Here is a 23,720-nt window from a genome sequence, read left to right on the forward strand (position 1 = left end):
TGGAAAAGACTATTTCATTCTGCTGAGGTTGCTAATCTGGTAGTATGAAATGCTTAGGCTGTTGGCAGCCATCTTCCCACTGCAAGATGAATGCCTATCCAAAGAGAAGAGAGAGATGAAGCCTTGATAATATTGTTTGAGGCATTTGGATCCAGCCATGCCTGAAGCCCCAGATTTATTCATGTAATTTTCAGTTCCATGAAACAATCATTTGGGTTTTTTTTTTTTTTGGCTACAAGTTAGCTTTAGCTAAGGTCACTTGCAACCAAAGAGTTCTAATTAGTATAAGCAGTGAACAATCTCCCTGCATTGCAGAAATACAGTCCCTTGTATTTTTACATTCTCTAGAACTTCACAACCTTAAGTTGCATCTCTGATATTATTCTAGAAAGGGTCCTGGCTTCCTTTGTTTACTCTCTGGTACTATTTGGTTTACAAATATAGCCACAGGAACCTATTGACAGAGCTTTTTACTGGACAAGGTCAATCTTGGAAAGACAATGGAGAGGAGAATAGTCAAGTAAACAAACCTTTAGGGAAAAACTCTGAAGAAAACCTCTTCCCTCCACATGCACTACTGTCTCTTAGTCTGCAGGCTCAGATATCACTTGTCTTCTGTTGTTCATGGATATTTCTTAGAGATCAGTGAGGTAATATGTCCTCTGTCTCCAGCGTGAGAGATGGAAAGAGGAAGAATCTTAGCTTCCACAAGATGCCCCTGTTCAATATCCTGGGCAGTACGTTGATAAGGAGATCTGGATTTATATAAGTTATATGGAAAAACATATAGCCCAGAAGTCTGATGAAAAGTAGGATGATAAAAAAGAGACATCCAGAAACCCTGAAAAGATAAAGTCAAGAAACTGTTAATCAGAGGTTTGAAACCTTGGAGATAAAACAATAAATCATACTGAAATGTGTTTCTGGCTCCTTCTTGATATTCAAATGTATTTCATTAATTAGGTGTCTCCTTTCCTGACAGCACCTTATAAATGGCAACCCCTTCCCACACACTGGTTGGCCAGTTACATCTTCTATTGCTATGTTTTATTTTCTTTTTAGTAATTATCACTATCTGTGGTCTTCTTTCTTTTTGTAACATCAAGATATGTGTCTCTATTATTTCTTCTTTTCCAATTTTATCATTCTTTCTTGAATTTCTACCACATGGATGCTGCATTTATATTCCTATATTCCATTTCTTCTGGTTTTTTATTTTCTCTTTTAAAATTTTTATGATACTTTGGGTGCAAATTTACTTAGTAAACTTGTTTTACATTCAACAGTCCATGCACATCTGATTTCACGGCACTGATTATCGTCCCCAACCATAAAATACTGTCCTCCCGTCTCCCCCTTTTGAACACCCCCTCCCTGTGCCCTTCTAGTCCATGTAGTCCTGTTTATCCAGCTTTCCCTCTATGTGATTGCTACACCTCTGGTGTGTCGTAGCTGATTGATCCAAAGGGTGCACCTCCCTAGAGTAGGTGGGTGCATCTCCCTAGAATAGGTGGGTTCATCAATATATTTTTTTTTAATTGATTATTTCTTCTTCTTTCTTTTTAATGTCTTAATTCTGGGAGGTTTCCTCAAAATAGTCTTCTGATTTTCTAATATTTTTCTGCAGTTGTATCCATTCTACTGTTTATATTATATATAAATTATATATCAGCTATTATATCTTTCATATTTAATATTTGTGCTCGGTTCATTTTTACATTCCTTGTCCTAGTTTCATATCACTGATATCTTTTACTATGTTTATTAGAGAAATTTTAAATTCTTTTAAATCCTCATTTTGTTGGAATGCCATCCAGTTTGTTGTATTACCCTTGAAATGGTTGTGCGTTCTTCATATTTCTTGTTATTTTGGCTTGTAAACTCATTTACGCTAGAGATGTTGGCTACTCATATAACCCAGACACCAGTTCATATGACCCCAGTGAACTCAGGAGGTGGGAACTGGATGAACCCAGACATCAGAAAACCACATTCACTCAGTCCTCAGTCACAAAACAACTTCCTAAGTCAGACACTTATAATCATCCCCCGAAAGAAATGACATTAGATAAGTGATATTCTTTAGCTTAGATAATATTTCCTTAATTATGAGTGGGGGAGGCATTTAAGCAATTGTTTGAAGTTATTTACATCCTATCTACTGTTCTTTGTTTCTCACAAGCATGTGGTCTTTGAACTGCCCAGTAATCCTAAGGATTACTGGACCAGAGGAAGGAGGTAGGCTTCATTTATCTCGAGGTGATTAACTTGATGGTGATGTTGGGGTGTTTGGAGCAGGGGAGCATGAACAAATCACCACCATTTCCTCTCTTCTATTCCCCTTACCCAGTTATGGCAGGTTACCTGTGGCCTAGGATAGATTCACTTCCTATGTTCAACTACCAGTCAAAAGCAGTCCCTCCCCCCAACGTTTTTTCCCAAGTTCTCCTTTAGAATTGAACTTGGTGACAGGAGCCATAACATTCTAGTTCAGATTCTTGATCAGAATTGCAATCAAAAGTCCTTTATAAATCTCATCCCACCACTTTCTCTGAAGCTGGGCACAATTTTCATGAAAAGACTCTGAGGTAGAATAATATTCCCGGAAAAAAATCCTAGGACAAACCTAGCTTCCTTATCTCTTGAGTCAGTGCCCGATATACCAGTGCCTCACAAGATAATGGAGCATAACAAGTTGTAGTTCGACATGATGAGCTAGACTTGTAGGATGTGTTTTCTCAGATTCCTGTTGGGATATCAACTCTCTTTAAGGAAGAAAATTCTCATCCTAGGGAGTCTATACCAGCGGTTCCATGCTGGGCACTGGTGCTAAAGTGTAAGAAAGCAGGCTAGGAGTTATAGAGGTGGGGATTCTTCCAGTTTTAGGAACATTATATTGAAGGCTATTGGAATATGTATACTTTGTGTATCTGGCATGAAGGGATATTCTCCTTAAGCAAATTTTCCAGACAATTGGAGCTGACCTTTAAGCACCAATAATTTTATGTTAACCGTTTTGACAGAACACTTTATAAATCATATTTCATGCCATTCTGAATATGTTTCTCTATGCCTTTTTAAACAGATTATATGGAACATAATTTGACCTTTTCTTGAAAATGTAGGGGCTTCATGAATACTAATTTTACTTTGCTTTCACAGTGATTCCCTCAGGACTAATATCCACTAAGGTGTTTGAATGTTGAGTTCTTACTCAATTCAACAAGTATTTTTGAGCAATTATTATATGCTAGAAACTGTTAAGTGCCGTCTTGTTTTCCCTATCATTTTCTTTCTCTTTTATCTGTGGTTAGGCTGTGGTATACTTGGATCTAGCTGTTCTGTCCCCATTTCCAATCTACTGATTCTATTGGGAAACCAGGTATCAAACTAATTCAGTTTGTAAAAGGGGCCTAAGGGCGGGCTATGGGAAAGGGAAATAAATATTAACTTTGTGATATTTCTTCTGAGTTACAGATTACTATTTCTGATTACTACTAGGACCTTGGCTTCTAATAATGGGACGATGAGTCTACTATTTGTCTTTGGGAAAATAAGTCATAACATCAGAACTGAGAAACTAGTGTTGTTGGTGTCACTAGTCTGCTGACTTGGGCCTTGTGTGTGTGTTTGTGTGTGTACAAGGTTCTCCTTGTCTAGATCTTGCTATCTGCCAGAATGGCTGAGTAGAACTCACAGTTTTCCAATGTTTATGCAAAGATATTCTACTTACCTTCTACAGAATAGTATTGCTTTCTTTTGGATAGAATTATCCTGGGACAGGAAGAAAAGACATTGATAAGTAAGCAATTTATGGAAGCCAACACCACTGTCAAATAATATCCAATGAACCATTATATTGTGTTAACTTTTATTTCAATAATACTTTATACATTCCTTTTGTTTACATAACTACATGCAATCTTCGAAGTCAAAAGTTTCTGATGTGTATATTGTTATTATTACCTTTTTACATATTGATATGACTATACTAAGGCACACATTAGGAGCTCTGGTAGCGTAGTGCCTAAGGCACTTGACTGCTAACCAGAAGGCTGGCTGGTCAAACCCACCAGCCACTCCTCGGAAGGAAGATGGGGCAATCTACTTCCGTACTGATACTGCCTCGGAAACCCAAGGAGGGGTCGCTATGAGTTGAGGGCGACTCTACGGCACATAACAACAACACCAAGGCACACAATGTTTAAGTACGCTGCCCATGGTCATACACCTAGTGAGTGACAGGACCAGGCTTAGGACCCAGGTCATCTGATTCCACATTTTGGGCTCTCTCAACTATACTTTTCCACATTCTTCTCACCTAGTGACCCTGATAGAAGTTTATAGGCTATGGAAGTTACACACATATATTTTAAGAGAGAGTTTTTAAAAAGCTATAAAAATCTATAAATGAGAATATATCCTGGATTTCTGTGACACCTCTTTCAAAATATTTTGTTTAGTTATTTCATTTTCCGCTTAACTTCCTTAAGTGCTTAAAAGGAAGAGGAATTATGATATTTTACAGCTGTAGAAATAAGGCTCACAGAATTGGAATTAGGAAGAAAATTTCTGGATTAAAAATTTGGTTCTATAACTTGAGTAAGATTAGGTGGCATTCCAACTGGTCAATTATTCAGGTAGCCACTTAATAAAAGATTTCCAAGACATTACTAGGCCATTGAACTATCTTGATTATTATAATGAAATGAATAAAATTCTTTTTTTTTTTTTTTTCCTTCTGATATGTGGTTGGAAGGAATAATTTGATTAGCAACTGGTGTTAGAGAGTGAGATAAATCAGAGAATGTGCTAAGATTCCTTCCAGAGCAATGAGGTCCAGTTAATTTCAGGGTTTTATTTTGCTGAATATGCACATTTGGGACCAGTATGACTTGCTCAGGACAATGGGAAACTTACCATGGATTTGGTCTAATATATCTTAACACTTCTGTATGAACTCAGGACAATGATCAGTTGTTCACATTTCTTTTAAGTAAGAGATGACTTCTCTTTACTAGGATTATTATGACCATTTATTTTGACCACATAAAATTTCTGGTGAATGTCAACTTCCACTTTAAAGCCAATATAAATGGCAAAATTACAGTCCCTCAAAAGTTTATCTAGCCCTACGTGCTTGCTTCACAAGATGCCTAGGCAAGCCAAGGGGTCTGGTGCTTTACATTCAATTGTTCTATGTCCTTCAGGCCTTTGCACATTTATTGGTGACACCATGATCTTAAATATAAACAGACACAGAAGTTCCATTATGAAGAAGCAATGACTTTCCATGTTTGAACTCAAGATCAGTTTGGATTAGACAGTGATACATGCCTGGGGCTCTGTGTGTGAAAGATTTTGAACCATATCTGGGGTCATCAGGAAAAAGTGCTAAATGGGAGGTCTTATATTGACCTCTTTTCCATAGGATGTACCCTCAGTTAACATTCCCTTTTGCTTTCAGACTGAATTCACTTAGATCATAGGCTGGTTTCTTTGAGAACATGCTACTTTCATGGCTGTAAGAGAGGGAAGTCAATTGTTCCTAAGCATTCTTTTTGTATGTTTTAGGGTTGGACTACTTTGGAATTACAGCTGGTACTGTTCTTGGAAAATGCACATGGGAAGAACAAATATGTGTTTGGTGGGTCATAGTTTTTTGGAACCCCCCTTGGAAGGCAATGACACCGAGAGAAGCTGAAGACGAAGTGGCATACTTGCCTCATTATTTTGACTGTTACGCTGTTTTCTTTCAGAGTTTATGCTCAACACTTTTGATCTAGGGGAAGAAGTGCCAAGACACAGATTAAATAAAATACACTCAGATATTCCTAATTCTGTGATGGTTATTTGAAACCAGCTTTATGTTATAAAGCCGTTGTATCTGATATGGTAGCTAGCCACTGGCTACATGCAGCTATTTAAATTTAAATCAGTTAAAATTAAAAACTCAGTTCCTCAGTCACACTAAACACCAAACCAGTTACAGTCAAGTTGTTTCTGACTCATAGTGACCCCATGTATGTCAGAGTAGAACTGTGCTCCATAGGATTTTCATGGCTGTCACCTTTCCAAAGCTAATTGTCATGCTTTTATTTTGAGGTGCCTCTGAGTGGGTTTGAACTGACAACTTTTTAGTTAGTAGCCAAGCACTTAACTGTTGGTGCCACCCAGAGACTCCACCTCAGTCACACCAACCATCTATTAAGAGTTACATGTACGTAGTGGCTACTATGTTACACAGTACAGAAAGTTCTACTGGAAAACACTGTTCTAGAATCTTAGCTTAACAGTCAAGCTATATCCTAATGCTCAGCAAGGATCTTGAGAGACTTGAAGCTGTACTTCAAGAACAAAGACCTCTATGTCCAGGCTCCTGGTCTTCAGGCCACTGTGTTCTCTCATGTGTACTTGGTCTACTTTAAGGCTACATGCAATTTTAGCTCCTTGCTCTTGTTCCAGAGATTCAAAATATTTAATAAATAGAAAATACTTTTTGTCTGAGTTAAAGTTTAAATTAGAAACAGAGTCAAGAAATGGAAGTGAGGTTTTTGGTTTTGGTTCCTCATTATTTAGACTTATTTAACAAACTCAGGGAATGTTTTTCTTTGGGCTTTTTCCTTATCATTTCTTATGTTTATTGTTCATAGTTCAAAATAGTGCATAGTGCACAAAATAATATGGTACCATAGTGTGTGTCTAGAGGTTATTTTCATGCCTATCCCTTATGGTTGTGTTTCTGTGTATCTGGGGGAAGGGAGGATGATATTTCTGGTTTTAAGGCCTTTACTGTGAAATATAAAGAATACCCTACTTATCAAGGTGACTGACAACCAACTCTTTTGAAAACACATATTTCTGCTCCAGTGATAATGTGATAAAATTATGAGAGAGATGTATTTCTGCTATCTTTTAAGAAGGATTTGAAAAGGACCTAAATGGTAAAATTGCTCTGTTTTAGCTGAGGTCGACCAGATAACTCACAGAGGGAACTAGACATGTGGCTTTGGGGCTCATTCAATTCCAGGTCAGAACTGGTCTCAGAAATGTTTGCCCTAACTCAGGCTGAGATGGAGTTACCACTAAAACCAGCCTGTTCCTTTGCCAAAGCTCACACTTCTTTCTCAAGGAATCGAGTCTCTAGTTCTTCTTCTATTTTCCTCAAAGTTTCCTGATATTTCTGTGAAGAAAAATAAAAAAGAACATGGTTACTAACTGGAAACTTCATTTTTTTTTTCCAAATCATGATAAGCATTTGTTATTACATTCTGATATGAACATTGGGTATTACCACTGCCACTGTGTCTCCTTTCACTATCCCCATCCACCACTACTACTGATTTCTAACTACGCTTCACCACTGATCAGTTTCCTGGGGGTGATGGTGGTGGTGGAGATAATCGAAGTTATAAATAAGAAAAGAATCAGTTACTTCTTATTAATTTAAGAGCATAGAGGTTCAGAGTCCAGAGCAGTAATTAACAGGGAGTCAAAGAAGCATAGAGTGATACTGAGAGTGGGAGTGTTGTTATGGATTGAATTGTGTTCCCCTCAAAATTTGCTGAAGTTCTAACTTCTGGAACCTGTGAATGTGACCTTGTTTGGAAATAGGATCTTTGAGGATGCTATCAATTAGGATAACAACAAGTTACACTGCAGTAGGGTGTGTCCTAATTCTATATGACCAAACAAAAACGAAACTCACTGCTGTTGAGTCGGATCCGACTCATAGAGACCCCTCCTTGGGTTTCCGAGGTGGTATCTGACTGGTGTCCTTATAAAAGAGGAGAAGATACACAGAGACAGGAAAGATAGAGGAAGGATGCCACGTGATGCTGCAAGCTAAGGAATGCCTGGAGCTACCAGAACCCAGGAGAAAGGCATGGAACATTTTCTTTCTTAGCCTCAGAACTCACAGCCATCCAGTTGATTCCAACTCATAGAGACCCCCTTTGGGTTTCAGAGATCGTAAATCTTTATGGAAGTAGATTGCCCAGTCTTCCTTCCGCAGAGTGGCTGGTGGGTTTGAACTGCCAACCTTCTGGTTAGCAGTCAAATGCCTTAAACACTATGGCACCAGAGTTCCTTAGCTTCAGAAGGAATCAATATGGCTGATACCCTGATGTTGGACTCCCAGCTTCCAGAACTATGAAGGAATTAATCTCTGTTCTTATAAGTCACCCAGCTTGTGATACAGTAAAACCTGCAAAAGCCAGAATCTGTGTAAGGTGGAAAGCTGTCAGAGGAGGAGAACTCACATATCTTCCCATGAAAATGAGCTATAGAAAGGTGTAAGATTGTTCCCTGTCTAGGGCAGAAATCTTGTGAGACCCATAAAAGCAAGGCCGTCCTATAAAGTACTGGCTTTCACAAATTTCACTGTATTTTGCTATAGTGCCCCTGGTTCCATTTCATCTTGTACCTTAACAAACTATTTGTTATCCCTTTATTGAGTAGCTGTACCTTTATGCAGAGGGCCTGATCTTCACAGAGCTGAATCACAAATGCATAGTCGTCCATTACCTGGGAAGCCAAAATTTAGACTTGCATTTCTCTCCTGTGTCCTTTACCCTAACTGTGGTTTTAAATGCACTTTGCTGTTTGTTTGAACTCATTTTCTTTTTTGAGGATAAACAAGCCATATCATAATTTATAATCCCAATGTGAATTATTTGGGTTAGTTTGGGAGAAGAATAGGTACTGCTAGGTAGAAAAGTGCAGACTATAGAATATATCCTGTAAAAATGTTAAAGAGAAGGTAGTCTTCCTCCTCTGCATTCTCTCCCCAGGCCTATAAAGGTCCTGGAGTTGGTACCTCTTATAAATCAATCATTTCAGAAAAGTATTCAATCAACTGGCCAAGGCTCAAATTTCCCTTTTTTTGGGAGAAGTAACCTTTGGAAAAGTTGTCATTACCTTGGCCAGCTCCGTCTCTTGATCTACACAGGATGTTTCCAGCTGTTGTAACTTAACCTGTAGAAAGGAAAGGAGACTGGTGACTCAATAAGGTAAAAACTGCAGAATTCCATTCTGGACCATCTCAAGGGTCATCTCATAGGCTGTTGAAGTGTACCAGGGCCACAATTTCAGATGTTTTGTGATGGGGGGAGTCAAACCATCCAGCTTCCTTCTTTGTAGTTACTTGGTGAGCCTGCTCTCTTATATTCCAACTCCCTGGTATCCACCAGGTCCTACCTGCACACCCAAACTTCTAGTCTTAGCTTCCTTCTCTTCCTTAGCTATTTCTTTTGGCAAATACATTAGTCCTGAGAAATTTCCTTTTCCTTTTCTTTTTATATATTCAGTTAGAATCCAAAGTTTTTGCTACTCCTCCCTCCCATTTGCTTTTCCTCCCTCCTTTCCTTAAATATTTGTTGAAAACCACTGTGCTGCTGTGTACTGGGAATACAGAGGTATTTTGCCCTTATAGAGCTAACATTCTAGTTAGAGGATGTAATCAGTTAGTTACCAAGATAATGAAAGAAAGAAAGACTGTGAAGGAAATAGAAAAAAGGTAATGTGGTGGAGAGTGAGTGATGATGGTGGTTGTGGGAGGTCTAGTGTTGGTGGTCCGTGAAGGTCTTTCTGAAGACATGATATCTGAGTTGTAAACTAAATGATAAATATTAGCCTAGTGAAGGTTTGAAATATGTTCTAAGAAAAGGTTAGAGTAAGTGCTATGACTGGGAGGTAGCAGAGATTTGGTAAGTATAATGATGTTGTGTGACTGAAGCACAGGTGAGACTGGTAGGCAGGAGATGGGGGCAGGTAGGTAGGCTAGATTACGTAGGGCCTTTTACCTTCTAAGAGCTCTGGTGGCTCAGTGGTTGACACATTCATCTGCTGACCAAGAGTTTGGCAGTTCAAATTCATCAGCCACTCCATGGGAGAAAGATGAGGCAGTCTGTGTCCATAAAGAATCACAACCTTGGAAACTTTATGGGGCAGATCCACTCTGTTCCTTAGGGTCGTTATGAGTCAAAATCATCTCGATGGCAGTGGGTTTGCTTTTGGTGGATTTGCCTTCAAAGGAGCCCTGGTGACAAGCTGTTAAGTGCTAAGCTGCTAACTGAAAGGTTGGTGGTTTGAACTCACCAGCCTGCTCTGTGGGAAAAGATGTGGCAGTCTGCTTCTGTAAAGATGACAGGCTTGGAAACCCTATGGGGCAGTTCTACTCTGTCCTATAGAGTCACTGTGAGTTTTAATTGTCTCACTGGCAGTGGGCGTGTACCTTCTAGTAAAGAGTTTGATTTTTTAAAAATTTTAATTACAGTGGCAAGTTGCAAGAGGGGCTGATATAGTAGAGATACAATCTAATTGCTGTTCTTAAACTCCTCTCTATGTGGAAAATGGATTGTTGGAGTAGAAGATTTGAAGTTGGGAGACTAGTTGGAGGTTACTGCAGTTGCCCAGGTGAGAGGTTATGATGGTTTGGAAAAAGTAGTATAATAATGCTGGTAGATAGAAATGAATGCATTGGGGATATATCTGGAGGTAGAGCTGACATGTTTGTATCCTTGTTTCCCTTTTTAGTTCAATTTTTTTCCCACTTTCATCTCATTCCCATCATCTCATATCTGGACTCTTCTCACAGTCCCTCTCCCTTCCAGTTCAGGGCTAATCAGCCAAATGTGTTAAGGGTTAAAACTTCAAGCCAATCAATGGTCTGAGTCAAAAGAAGTTGAAGCAGACATTCCATGATTCATCACCAGCATGTCAGAGAAACAGAAGCAAAAGAGATGGTGTATATTTCCTAGAATTAGAGATACCACTGAAAATTCTATAAAACAAATGGGCAACAGGGAGTGGTTCAAGGTGTTACTACTACTACAGAACTGGCTACTGAGCTGAGTGCTGCTAGAAAAATAAATAGTGGTCATTGCTCTGACAAATGCCTGAGACTCTGTATCTATCAGCTTGGCTCACCTGACCTAGCCAGCATAGCCAGGGTCGATACTAGATTCTGACTGGACTTACTGTCAGAGCAGCTGTTCTGAGCAGAAAAAGGGGTCCTAAAAGAAAATCCAGCTGGACAATGAATAAGGAAGACCGAAGAAGAGTTGATGCTTTTGAGTTGTGTGCTGGTGAAGAATGCTGAAAGTACCATGGACTGCTAAAAGAACTAACAGATCTGTCCTGGAGGAAGTGCAGCCAGAATGCTCCTTGGAAGCAAGAATGGCCAGACTTCGTCTCACCTATTTTGGTCATGTTGTCAGAAGGGACCATTCCCTGGAGAAGGATGTCATGCTTGGTAGGGTGGAGGGTCGACGAAAGAGGGGGAGGCCTTCAATGAGATGGATTGACACAGTGGCTGCGATGATGGGCTCAAGTATAGCAGGGATTGTGGGGCTGGGGCGGGATCGGGCAGTGTTTCGTTTTGCTGTGCATGGGGTCGCTATGAATTGGAAACGACTTGACAGCACTTAACAACAACAACAACAAAAGAAAATCCGTTTTCTGACTGCTGAAGTCATATGGCAAGGGTAGTCAAAGGTCTTCATAACCCTTTTCAGTCTTAGCTCCAATTTTCCAATTTCTTCCCAATGTGCACTCAGTTTCCAGATTTCTTTTTCATCCAGATAAGTTTCCTGGATGGACATGGTCAAACAATTTCACTTGGTGGCTTTAAGCTTTCTACTTTTGTGGCCACCAACCTTAAATTAACCATCAGAAGATAGAGGAGCAATTCTCTATTCTTTCATTTTCTATTTCTATTTACAATGTGCCTGTACCTTAGCAGGTCCATACATACAGTAAAGTGTGGGCTCTAGAATGGTAAGAGAAATTAGGCAAGGTGAGGAGAAAGAAGTAATTCTATAGAAAGTTCCAAGTAAGAATTTTATCTACTTTCTGAGTGAAAAAAAAAAAAAGTTTAAATTCTTAATTTGCTTCTTTGATTAGATGGGTTGTTTGGCCTCAGCTTCTTAGAGAAATGCTCAACACTGTATAACGTGCTTAGCAGGTTATTGTTGCTGGGTGCTGTCAATTTTCAACTCACAGTGGCCCAATGTGACAGAGTAACTGTCCCATAGGGTTTTCTAGGCTGTAATCTTTATGGAAGCAGAGCTCCTGATCTTTCTCCTATGGAGCCACTAGGTGCATTTGAACTACCAACCTTTTGGTTAGCAGGCAAGTGCTTAACCATTGTGCTACTGGAGCTCCTTGCTTAGCAGATAGAGATACTAAATACTTGAGTGACTAATTGAATAAAACCTTTTCTGGTTTGGGATCAATAACAAGGTGCATAAATTGCCTTGTACGCATTAGGCTCACTTCTGTGTATTCATATGTATGCCTCAACTAGATGTTTAAGAAATGGCTTTAAAATTGTGTGGCTTTCCAAGATTTCAGCCATCCAGAAAAGAATATTCCACATAAGCAATATCATTTAACTCTCAAACTGAGGCTGGGAAAGCTGGTTAAATTGTCCAACTTTATATACGAAATTAAGTGCTGGAGCCAGGATTTAATCTCGGGACTTCAACTGCTTGTAATGCCATATATGCATTTATGCCCTACTCTTCCTGATAGAAAGGAGCTCTTGTGGTGTAGTGGGTAAGACATTTGGCTGCTAACCAAAAGGTGGTGGTTTGAACTCACCAGCTGCTCCACAGAAGAGAGATGGGGCAGTATGCTTCCATAATGACTTACAGCCTTGGAAACCCAAAAGGGGTCGTTTTAAGTCAGAACTAACTTGAAGACAGTGAGGGGTTTTTTTTAGTTCTTTCTGATAAAAGAGAGAACAAAAATATGGCTTCAAAGTGAAATTTCTCACTGAAGTCAGTGAAGAATCTAGCATTCAGGGGCCCAGGCTTAACCCTGACATGGGTTAAAACTACAACAAATTTATTCCAACTTTGACAATTCTTTCCAATTTAAAGGCTTATTTCCTAGTCACATAGCCCAAACCCATTCATGACTGCTTTTTATTACCTTTGACTCTTCCAAGGTTTCATCTATATTGCCTTGTTCATTCCTGATTGTCTTATGTATTCTCCTTGTAAGCTACAGTTTCAAATTAAAAAATACATTAAATAAAAATATATAGAAGAAAGAGATATTCTCTGGGTATAAGGGCTATTATCTATGGTCTTTATAAGCACTGCCAGGAGATGGTCCCTTGGTGGCTACTAGGTTTCCTGTATAAACACTAGTCTTGACTACCAAGCTAAAGTCAGTTCAAGGCAGAGGTACTTCCTTGAACCCCTAACTCATGCTGGGTTACTCAGGACTTCAGGCTATGCATTAGTGAGTAGGGTCATGGTGGGAAGCTCATGTGTTCTGATGAGAGATTGAGGAAGAGTCAATGCCTAGATAAGGAAAAAGGAATCCTAGGCAACTAAGTATTTTTTAATTCTCTGGTTGAAAATGAAAGTGACCTCTCACCAAAAGGGGGAAGGTGAAGTCAATCACTTCAATAGACTGTTGGGATCCATTTTCTTGTGATAGAATGAAGAACTAATGGGATCACTGAATACCCATTCACTCCTTTCACCTCCCACCAGCCACTCCTCAGAAGGAAGATGGGACAATTTACTTCCATAGTGATACTGCCTCAGAAATCCAAGGAGGGGTCACTATGAGTCAGGTCCAACTTGATGGCACATAACAACAACAGCCTTTCACCTCACACTGACAGAGAAAACCCATGGCATTTAAAAGGTAATGAGCCTTAGCCTCAGGTGTGGCGTAGGGAATTTTTTAGTACCCACTCCAAGCTCCCTGACAATGACTCTTCTATGATCACTTTTCCTCACTTGCCTCTGATAAATGGGGCTGATATGGGACCCTGGGGGACACAAGGACCCTGTCCCACCTTTCTTTTAAGTTCTGTTATACTGTGCACCAGTGTTTCATTCTTCCTTTCCTGTGAAGAGAAAGAAACAGAGTCTCCTCCACACTATCCAAACCAAACTCACTGCTATCAAGTCAGATCCCACTCATCGCGACCCCTCCTTGGGTTTCCAAGGCAGCATCACTACAAAAGTAGATTGCCCAGTCTTCCTTCTGTGTCTGCACACTATATTCCCCCTTATTTTGTCAGTGTTCTCCATCTCACCCCGGTGATATTTTCCTGGCAATAACTCTACCTTGCTTGCATACTATCAGGTGAGTTACGTATGGTCTAATCTCAATATATATGAACACCAATTTACCAGGGATCAAGATAGCTACCCACATGCTGGGATTCCTGGCATTACATATTACCAAAGAAACACTGCCTGTCACATGTTCCCTTCCATGCATGGACCTTCTGTCATGACTTTTGGGTTGACTATTCCCTGTATTTATAAAGGGAAGGCATGTGTATCTGACAGTTGAAGAGGGACAAGATGAGGAAAGAAACTATCATATGGCTCTTCCCAGCTTCTTCCTTACAAGTCTGGCTGTTTCTTCTTCCAGCTCCTGCATGGCTCTTTCCCTTTCAATGGTTGTGCAGTTCTCCTTCTCCCATTCCTCATCTTCTGCCAGGTCTCCTGTCTGATTGATCTCACTTTCCAGCCTGGATGGCACAAGGACACTCACATGAGGACCATGATGGGCAGTTTCAGAACTGATAAAATGTATATCAGTTTTGAGGGTACATTAGTGACAATACATGTGAATCTCAAGTTGGAAACCCTCCTGTCCAGAATCCATAGAATCAGAATCACTTAAAGATAAGGAAAGTAAGAGCTACCTGATTCCAAAGCCAAACTCCCCAATGTTCTCACCTCAGGTAAATATCACGTAGTTCTCTAGAAATACACTTCAAGCTTACTATGTCTCAGTGTTTAAGCCATACATCAATGCCAAAGAATAAAGAAGAGACTTCTTTCTACACAAGATATAAGTCTCTAGAACAAATAGGAAATTCAGTTTTTGTCTCTTCAACTCCACTCCTCCCTTTGGATTGAGAACTTACCTCAAGAAACCCCAAAACTAACCTCTGAATCTCATCTTCTTTCTCTTGGATTTTGAGAAGAAGGTCCTGATTTGCTTCATCTATTCTCTGCATATCCCTTTCAAGGTCCATGTTCAAACTGTTAATATTTCTTTTTGATTGTGCCAATCTTGAGATTTCCATTTTTTCCAACCTATATACTCAGCCCCCAAAATGAACATCAGCTAGTTATCTTAAGATCAGCAACAATTGGGTCACAAACATTTTCTAGAAAAGATGTAATTCATTAACCTGAGTCTGGGAACACACGGTTTCTTTTTCTTTTCATTTTTCATGTTTTACAATTTATGTCAAAAGTTCTCAACTCTGTGAGCAAAGGAGGTATTTCTCAGGCTATCTCCTGCAAAGTGCTCAAAATAATAGTGTACCTCTATGATGTTTTCATGGGAAGCATTAGCTTTCTCATGTTGGAGATAATAGTTTCTTTTGGGAATCTTTTCTCAGGTAAACTATTCATAAAATTTCCTCATGCAATACACTTTTTTGCCCCCAGTACTTTTATCTAAGCATGTGATGTGACACATCACTTATTATTAGGCTTTGTGCAAAGTCACAAGAGGTTTACAATTGCACAGTAGGGCTTCAGTCTTTCCCTCCTCCCACCTCAAAACTCTTTCACTTGCTTGTTAGAAAAATTACGATTCTTCTGTGAGAATCATTTCACTGACCACATACAGGAATGCTCCAGGCATCTACTTCCAAGAATGCAAACTTCTTTTTATGACGTGTGACTAAATAATGGTGACTCTAGAGAGTCTAGAAAGGGTACCTGACACATGGTAGACTTTTATTTTTCTTATTTATGTGAATAAATTCATTGGTCTGTCTTTGAAATAATTAACTGGGAGTAGAGTAGACAGGCAAAGGGAATTTTGTTGTGGGTAGGAAAGATAGATGGTCTTGAAAACTAAAGTCCTACCTCGGGGAGGCTGGCCTGGCTAGGGGATTTATAATGGTTATCACTTCAGGAGGGCATGGGGTGCTTTGAGAGGGATGCAGTGAGAGATGGTTGGATAAGCATGGAATAGAGAGGGAGACTGGAAGATGTGGGATGATATTAATGGCAAACATCACCTGCTTCACATCTTCATCTCTGGATATGGTTTTTCACATCATGATTTGCATAATCATGATTACTTACTCAAGATCTAATTGTTCTTCCTTGTGTTCTTCCATTGTAGGTTCCCTAAAATGACAGCAGAGATATATTTAATAAATTGGGGAAATAGATCCATTTTGAAGCACAGAATAACTAGCCAAGAGTCCCGAAAGATAGGAACCAAATCAGGTAACTGGTTCCTTCCATCCAGCCCTAAATTCTGACCATGACGAAACCTAGGTCTCTAATTCTTTTGCCCATGCTCTGATTATGTCTCCATAGGATACAGTGAGAATAGAGGGATAATGCTGGAAAATTCAATATATTTCCTGCTAGAATATATATTCAGAGATTATTTACCAAAGGCCTTTGGAAATTTATACAAGACAATAGGAAGAAATAGAGGCTCTCAATTGTTCTGAGGTCCTTGTTTTGCTCTAGGCCTAATTGCTTTCCTTAAGGTCCTGTGGGCATGGATGGAAGTGCGTAAATGCCTTGAAAAGTAGTATCTCTGCTCTCCAGCCCAGCCTCTCCAAAAATCTCCAGATATTAACATCTTTAGTATTAAGTAAAGAAACAAAACAAAACAAAACAAAAACAGTTGCTGTTGAGTCAATTTCTACTCGTGGAAATCCCATTTGTGTCAAAGTAGAAGTGTGCTCCATAGAGTTTTCAGTGACTGATTTTTTGGAAGTAGATCACCAGGACTTTCTTCCAAGGCACTTTTGGGTGGACTCAAACCTCCAACCTCTTGCTCAACAGCCAAGAGTGTTAATTGTTTCCACACCCAGGGACTCCTTGATATTAAATAGGGCTCAGAAGAGAAGAACAGAGCAGAAACAAGTTATTTTACTCTCTCTGCCCCTTAGTTTCCTCTTCTCTATTTCTTCAACAAACTCTACCTCTCTTTTGATGTGTGGTCTTCCTGATCCAGTCCTAGTGAATTAGTTTCTGAAAAGTCTAGTCTTTCTCCCAGGGAACCACCCAATAGAATCTCAGAACCTTCCGAGGCATCATAAGTCTGCTATTGACATAGGATGGGTGGGGCAGCATGTCACAATAGGGTGGATGGCAACAGTGTCCTATCATTTGCGCAGTCAGAGACTAAATGGGTGCATGGGTTTCATGGCCAACTCTGCCCTTTGGCAGCAGTAGGTTCACTGGTCCTGATTCTAGACAGGATGTGGGTTGGTGGAGGGAATCCCTCTCCTTTATTTCTTTGGGCTCCCTTCCAGCCCAAACATGACTAATATGGAAACTTTGGGTGCTGTGGCCAGCAGTTGGAGCCCATTACATAGCCAACTACCTACTCCTACATTCAATGAACATTGATAGAGTGCCTACATATGCCAGGCACTCTTCTAACCCCTAGGGAGACAGTGAGCAAAACAACCAGAAGCACGTGCCCTTGTGGAGTTTACATTCTAGTAAGGGGTGATTTAAAAAAAAAAAAAAATTAATTTTATATAGTATGATAAAAAAGGAGAATACTATAAAGAAAAATAAATTAATGAAAGAAGGAGGAGAAATGCTGTTGTGGGTGTGGTGGGAGAGATTGTTGCAATTTTACATTGGGTGCCACAGAGAATTCTGACTCCAAAGACCTTGAAATGTGGGGTATAAATGTGTTAAGAGGTCTGATGAACAAGAAAAGACTTTGGGTCATGTTGAAAGGCCAAAGTGTATAGTACTCACAACCAGAGGCAATAACAAGGTCTGTGGTCATCATCAGCAGGGAGAAGTTGTGCAGCTTGGAAGACGAGGCAGGAGTTGCTATACATCAGTGAACACCTTCAGAGCAAGCCCAGGCCTCGGTGGGCCAGGCTGCATATCAATAGATACAGAAGCACCAAGGGTTGGGAAGGCCTCAGTGTTCCCCCTGCAGTATCCTCAAGGATACATAGCTTTTCCAACCAGCTGCCATCATCCTGGAAAAGAAGAGATCTCTTCAGAGGGAGAAAATCCCTGAAAGACTGAGAAATGACATCAAAGAGATTTTCAAATTGGAAAAGGCCATTGTGTTAGACTGGGTTCTCTAGAGAAACAAAAAACAGCAAAGCTTATATATATATAAAAGAGAGAGAAACTTATCTTAGGAAAATGGCTCACAAATGTATAGAAGCTGGCAAGTCCAAAGTCCCTGGAGCAAACGTCAGGCTGGAGGCTTTTCCCCACAGGGGCCGAGAAGCTCAAAGCTGGCAGGCAGTACACCAGCTGTTGACTCCAATGAATGACAAATCCAAGATCTCCAGGCCGAATGGTGGGCTGCTCACTCATGGACAGTTGTAGCCAGAACAACAGAATCCCAATTCACAGAAGAATGTCTCTCTTTCCAGATGTCCCTGGATATCCTGGAAGCAGGCCACACCCCTAGAGAAACTCCCCTTGAACAGATTGGCCACTCAGAACACAGTCATCTGTTCCCATCATGGGAATAACCACACTGAACTGGGGTCCAGCCAAGTTAACACACAGCTCCAACTACCACAGTCCACCCCTTGTCAACTTGGCAGTTGTACACATCTTCTTAACCATATATATGATCTCTAAATAAGGACAATTATAGAGTCATATTTGTGCCTAACATGATATGCTAACACACATACAACCAAAATGCATTAACCTTATTTACATTTCATAACAGAAGGAAACAAAAATATTTGATGCACATATACAATGAAGAAATATAACAATCACAGTCCCTGTTTCTGCAGCTGGTCATGTGGTCGTAGCTGATATTTAGAACTACTTTCTTCTACCACCCATTCTCTATTTCCCTTGCCCTCAGCAGGCACCTCAGCTGGTCATGATTCTTTGCCTGGTGGGGTGACCCAAATCTTCATTTCTGAAGGGTCTGGGCCATTAGAAGTAATATCAGAATTGGTTTCCTGTAATTTTCCATTGACTTTAATATCAGGGCATGGTAGTACTAAGAGACATCCTAAAGAATCTCCTGTATTCCAGACATAATCTTCTTTACCCCCATTATGTAAAGCCAACCCAATTTCCCCTTGGTAATCAGGATCTATCACTCTAGATAGTACAGTAATGCCCTTCTTTGTCTGTTGATCCAGAGGCATGAGGAAGCCAAAATGGCTGGGTGGCATTCTTAATTTCCAGTTCAATGCAATCAGTATTGTGTCTCCAGGTGGGAATGTTCTTCCCTTTGGGACTGAGATCTCCAGACCCGCAGAGCATAGGGTAGCAGGAACAGGAAGCAAAATTTTTTTGAGTGGGTCACTAGGGGTAATAGTGAGTGGTACCACTCCCATTTCCACCTCTTGGTTCCCAGACCCATGAATCCTGGCTATTGGAGAAGCAGAACCATATATTGGACGCTGGTTTAGAGCATATACAGCCTCCTGGAGAACATTGCCCCAACCCTTCAAGGTATTGCCACCTAGCTGGTGCCGTATTTGTGTTTTTAAGAGGCCATTCCATTATTCCATCAAACCAGCTGCTTCAGGATGGTGCGGAACATGGTAAGACCAGTGAATTCCATGAGCATAAGCCCATTGCCATACTTCATGTGCTGTGAAATGAGTCCCTTGATCCAAAGCAATGCCGTGCTCCATCTTTCAACTTTAGGAGTAGGAGGTAAAGGGGAAGAGACCAGCTACAGAATATAAAGAATGTATTTTTGCATACCATTATATATAAATTTTCACCAAATTCTGCATGATTTTTAACTTTTTGTGTGTGGGAGCCACAGAAACCTGTGAAGTTAGGGATCTCTTCTAATAAGAACCATGTTGAGTTGATTTGTGGGCCAGAGTGACTTTGTAACATACTGTAGTTTCTAACAAACTATTTGTAAAATTAATGGCCTCTGATGACCCCCATTACCATCTCCTTTCTTCCTGAAAGAAGGCATTTCATTGCTTTATGAAGCTGTACACAGAAGAGTAATTAAGTAACAATTCAGGCCAATGGCCTCTCCCAGGAATTAACGGTAGGGAGAGTTCATTAACCCTAGCTGGTTATAGCTTCTCCAGGAAATGCCCTGGACCAAGGTTATCTTAGCTATTAATGGATTGGATAGGGACTTTAACTGGAATAAAAATAAAGCTCTGTCTTCTTCCTGGGGAGCTTTTCTCCTTGAGGGGCTACCAAAGGCAAACTTGTAGGAGGACAGATCCACAAGTTTGGGGCCTTCTGTGGGATGAGGACAACAGATTGCTATCAATGGGAATTGCTAAATCAAGATAAAAACAGGGCCTTGGGGGCAAATTAAGGCCATTGATATAAGCCTTCCTGCTATTCTAGAGATGGCTTGATTAACACTCTGTGCAGCTTTGGAGCAGCTGTTTCCCCTTGTAAACTTTCTATGCCCTGCCCTGCCCTGCGATGTACTCAAGAGTCTTTTTCCATTTTGCTCTGTTGCTACAAGGAATGCTGCCTATTGTGTGAAGGCTGCTGTGAAGACACCTGCTTCTTTTCCAGTCATGTAGTTCATCCATTTGCTGGACTTTTTGCCCCTTTTCTATGTGAGGACTGGCCCAGCAGGTGAGCACTGAGTGGGAACTGCCACGTGCTCTGGCCCTTCTGGTGGTCTCAGAGGGTTGGACAGCTACTTCTGCTCACCTTGCTCTCCCTCATTTCACTTTAGCAAGTGCTTCTGGGATATTTTTAAAATGAATCTGTTTTCAAGGTGAATGGTGAGGTCAAGCTCTAGAACCTTTGATAATGAGGTCTTCAGATACAGAATCAAATATGCTATTTTCCTTGTGTCCTTACCAATTCTTAGTGACTTTCTGTACAAACTTTAGCCTCCTTTGAAATTCCTTTCAGAATACTTCTCATCCCCTTCCCAGCCCATAGTTTTCTCAAAAGCAAAAACTAGAAAAAAACTGATATGAAGAAAAAGAGAGAGAGAGAGACAACACATACTCATTAATTAATATTGTCATTTGATCCAAGTATTAATTTTATTGCTTAATTACATATTAAGTAAAGATCTGATTTTAATGAAATTTAATACCCAACAAACTAAGGTACTTTGAATTGGCACAACATATATGTATTTTCCTTAAAAATAAATGTTTTTAATTTTATTTCATCATTGTTATTATAACAACTTTAAATAAAAAATGAAATCAAGGATCTCACCTCATAGCAAAAAATCTTTGTATTTTAACATATCTTCTTCTATACTTTGTCTATTAAGGAGCTCTGTTGGCGTAGTGCCTAAGGCATTTGACTGCTAACAAGATGGCTGGTGGTTCAAACCCACCAGCCACTCCTCAGAAGGAAGACTGGGCAATCTACTTTTGTAGAGATACTGCCTTGGAAATCCTAGCAGAGGTCTCTATGAGTCGAAATCTACTTAATGGCAGTGAGGGGTGAGGTTTTTTGGTCTATTAACAACCATCTACAGTGTTATAGTTATCATGTTGTTGTTGTTATGTGCTGTCGAGTTGGACCCGACTCATAGCAACCCCTTCTTGGGTTGCTGAGGCAGTATCACTACAGAAGTAGATTGCCCAACCTGCCTTCTGAGGAGTGGCTGGTGGGTTTGAACTGCCTGCCTTCTGGCTAGCAGTTAAGTGCCTTAGGCACTATGCTGACAGAGCTCCTAGTTATTATCATAGAATAGATATATTGTTATATTTTGCTTTTTCACTTTGTTTTAAATAAATATTTCCCAGACTGCTATATAATCTCCAAAAGTATCATTTTAATGATTGTACAAAATTTTGCTGACTTGCTAATATTCACACTTTATTTCACCACATTCCTCTTACCAGATCAGTTATCTGTTTACATACCTGTTTCCCCAGTTATACATCAAGCTTCCTGATGGCCAGGAGATACCTAAGTACTCCCTTTACCCCCAAGGACTGGCAAGCAAGAGGCACTTAAAGAAAGTTTAATTGTGGCTGAACTTAGAGACCTTCGAGTCATTTACTTTTTTTTCCCTTCTCTAATAATAAAAGTTATTATTAGATAATAAAGTTATTATTAGAGAAGGAAAAGAAAAAAAGAAAGTAAAAGACCTAAGGCACTTGACTGCTAAACAGAAAGCTGGTGGTTCAAACCCACCAGTCACTCCTTGGAAGGAGGATGGGGCAATCTACTTCCATAGTGATATTGCCTTGGAAACCCAAGGAGGGGTCACTATGAGTTGGGTCGGACTTGATGGCACATAACAACAACAACAACAACTATAATAAAAGTACTTCAATGGCTGTATTTGTGCAGTCATTATATTTTTTCAGGTCTAACAACAATGTCAAGCAATATACACTTATATTTTTATTATTTTTGAATGTCTACTCATTAGCATGTCAAGTGACTGGCTTTTATTTTCATAGATGCAAAAAATGGGGACAAGAGAGAAAATGTTTCTGACTGAAAAACCTAGTCTTTATGTAGTCATTTCTTATACCCTTCTGTCTCTCACCCATGATGTACACCCTTCGACATTTTCCAGTTAATTCTCTGAGCATGGGAAAATGCAATAGAAGAGGATATTTTCTTGCTTATAACATGGAGCTGGGACTATGAAGCAGTTGTGCAGAAAGTTTTGAAATTAGTGTAATGAATAGTGTACCCCATATATCAGTGACATAACTTTTGTTTTCAGTGAACTCATTTATTATGAAGTAACCGGTGCTCATCTCTGCTCTAATCACACTTTGCTTAATTTTAAATTTGCTTCTCTGGCTTTAATTTTTTAAATTTTCAACCAGAAAGTGATCATTAAAAAAAGATTCCTTTTTTCTTTTTTTATTGTGATTTGGGTGAAAATTTACAGAGCAAATCCACTTTCCATATAGCAGTTCAAGCACACTTTGTGTCATGACAGTGACCACAATTTACCACAATGCAACAGCTCCCCTCCCATAGTTACCTATGGGTAACTCCCCATAGTTACCTCTTCCCTGTGTCCATCCCTCCATGCACTCCTGCCCCCTGAGCTATCTCCCTGTGCATAAGCAGCCCTTCTTTTTCCCATGATTGTTCTTTCCAAGGAATGTATCTACCTCGGGTAAATGTTCAACTCATTTGCCTGTCTTTTGCTTGGCTGGAAGCCACAGGTGTAGATTCAATTCCAGACCTGAAGGGCAGCTAGGGGCCACAGTCTCAGCGGTTCCACCAGGCTCTATCGGACCAGCACACCCGGTCCCCTCCTAAAAGAAGATTCTTAAAAAGGAAAACTAGAGCCTTTGCATGCCATGTCTTATGAAAGTAATTATACTGAAATTGGGCAACTTTATTTTTTTTCTCAGTATTTCTAATTCTTGAGTTCTTGCTTCCATATGTGAGAACTTTAGTCATTTAAATTTACATATTAGTCTCATGTAATAATTGTAGAAAAGTCTTCCATATTTTACATTTTGAGATGTCTTTTTGTTTTATAGAAGTGATGTAATACCAGAATATTTATATATTCTGTATATACATTTATATATACTATAAATGACTTAAGATTATTTTAGCCATGTCTAGATAGTCCATCATCCTTTATGTATGTAAGAAACATTTTTTTGAGAACTAAAATGTACCTATCTAGCTAAGGGGATAACCCAAACATGAGTAAGTCAAGGGCCTTCCCTAGAGTACTTAGTCCTATAAGTTTTAATAGTTAAATATTTAGTATGTAAGACAGGGCAGTACAAGGTGATGAACGTTATAGTGGAGGCAGTAGAAAGTGCTTAGAAACACAGAAAA

The 23,720-nt window shown here is 39.8% G+C and overlaps 1 protein-coding gene across 1 annotated transcript; it reads right to left on the bottom strand.

Annotated features, from left to right (window-relative positions):
- Window positions 1–642: 642 nt before the first annotated feature.
- Window positions 643–16,123, bottom strand: TMCO5A (transmembrane and coiled-coil domains 5A). The gene is made up of 11 exons (XM_007940517.1): window positions 16,089–16,123; window positions 14,931–15,080; window positions 14,383–14,506; window positions 13,820–13,870; window positions 12,937–13,008; window positions 8,920–8,976; window positions 8,467–8,526; window positions 7,119–7,183; window positions 5,725–5,782; window positions 3,734–3,774; window positions 643–841 (listed from the first exon to the last, which is right to left on the bottom strand). Exons 1-11 carry the CDS (start codon window positions 16,121–16,123, stop codon window positions 643–645), a joined length of 912 nt encoding a protein of 303 aa, XP_007938708.1.
- Between the last annotated feature and the right edge of the window lie 7,597 nt (window positions 16,124–23,720).

The sequence above is a fragment of the Orycteropus afer genome, unplaced genomic scaffold (assembly GCF_000298275.1).
Source record: "Orycteropus afer afer isolate SDZICR_OR568_19922 unplaced genomic scaffold, OryAfe1.0 scaffold00068, whole genome shotgun sequence".
Classification (NCBI taxonomy): Eukaryota; Metazoa; Chordata; class Mammalia; order Tubulidentata; family Orycteropodidae; genus Orycteropus; species Orycteropus afer.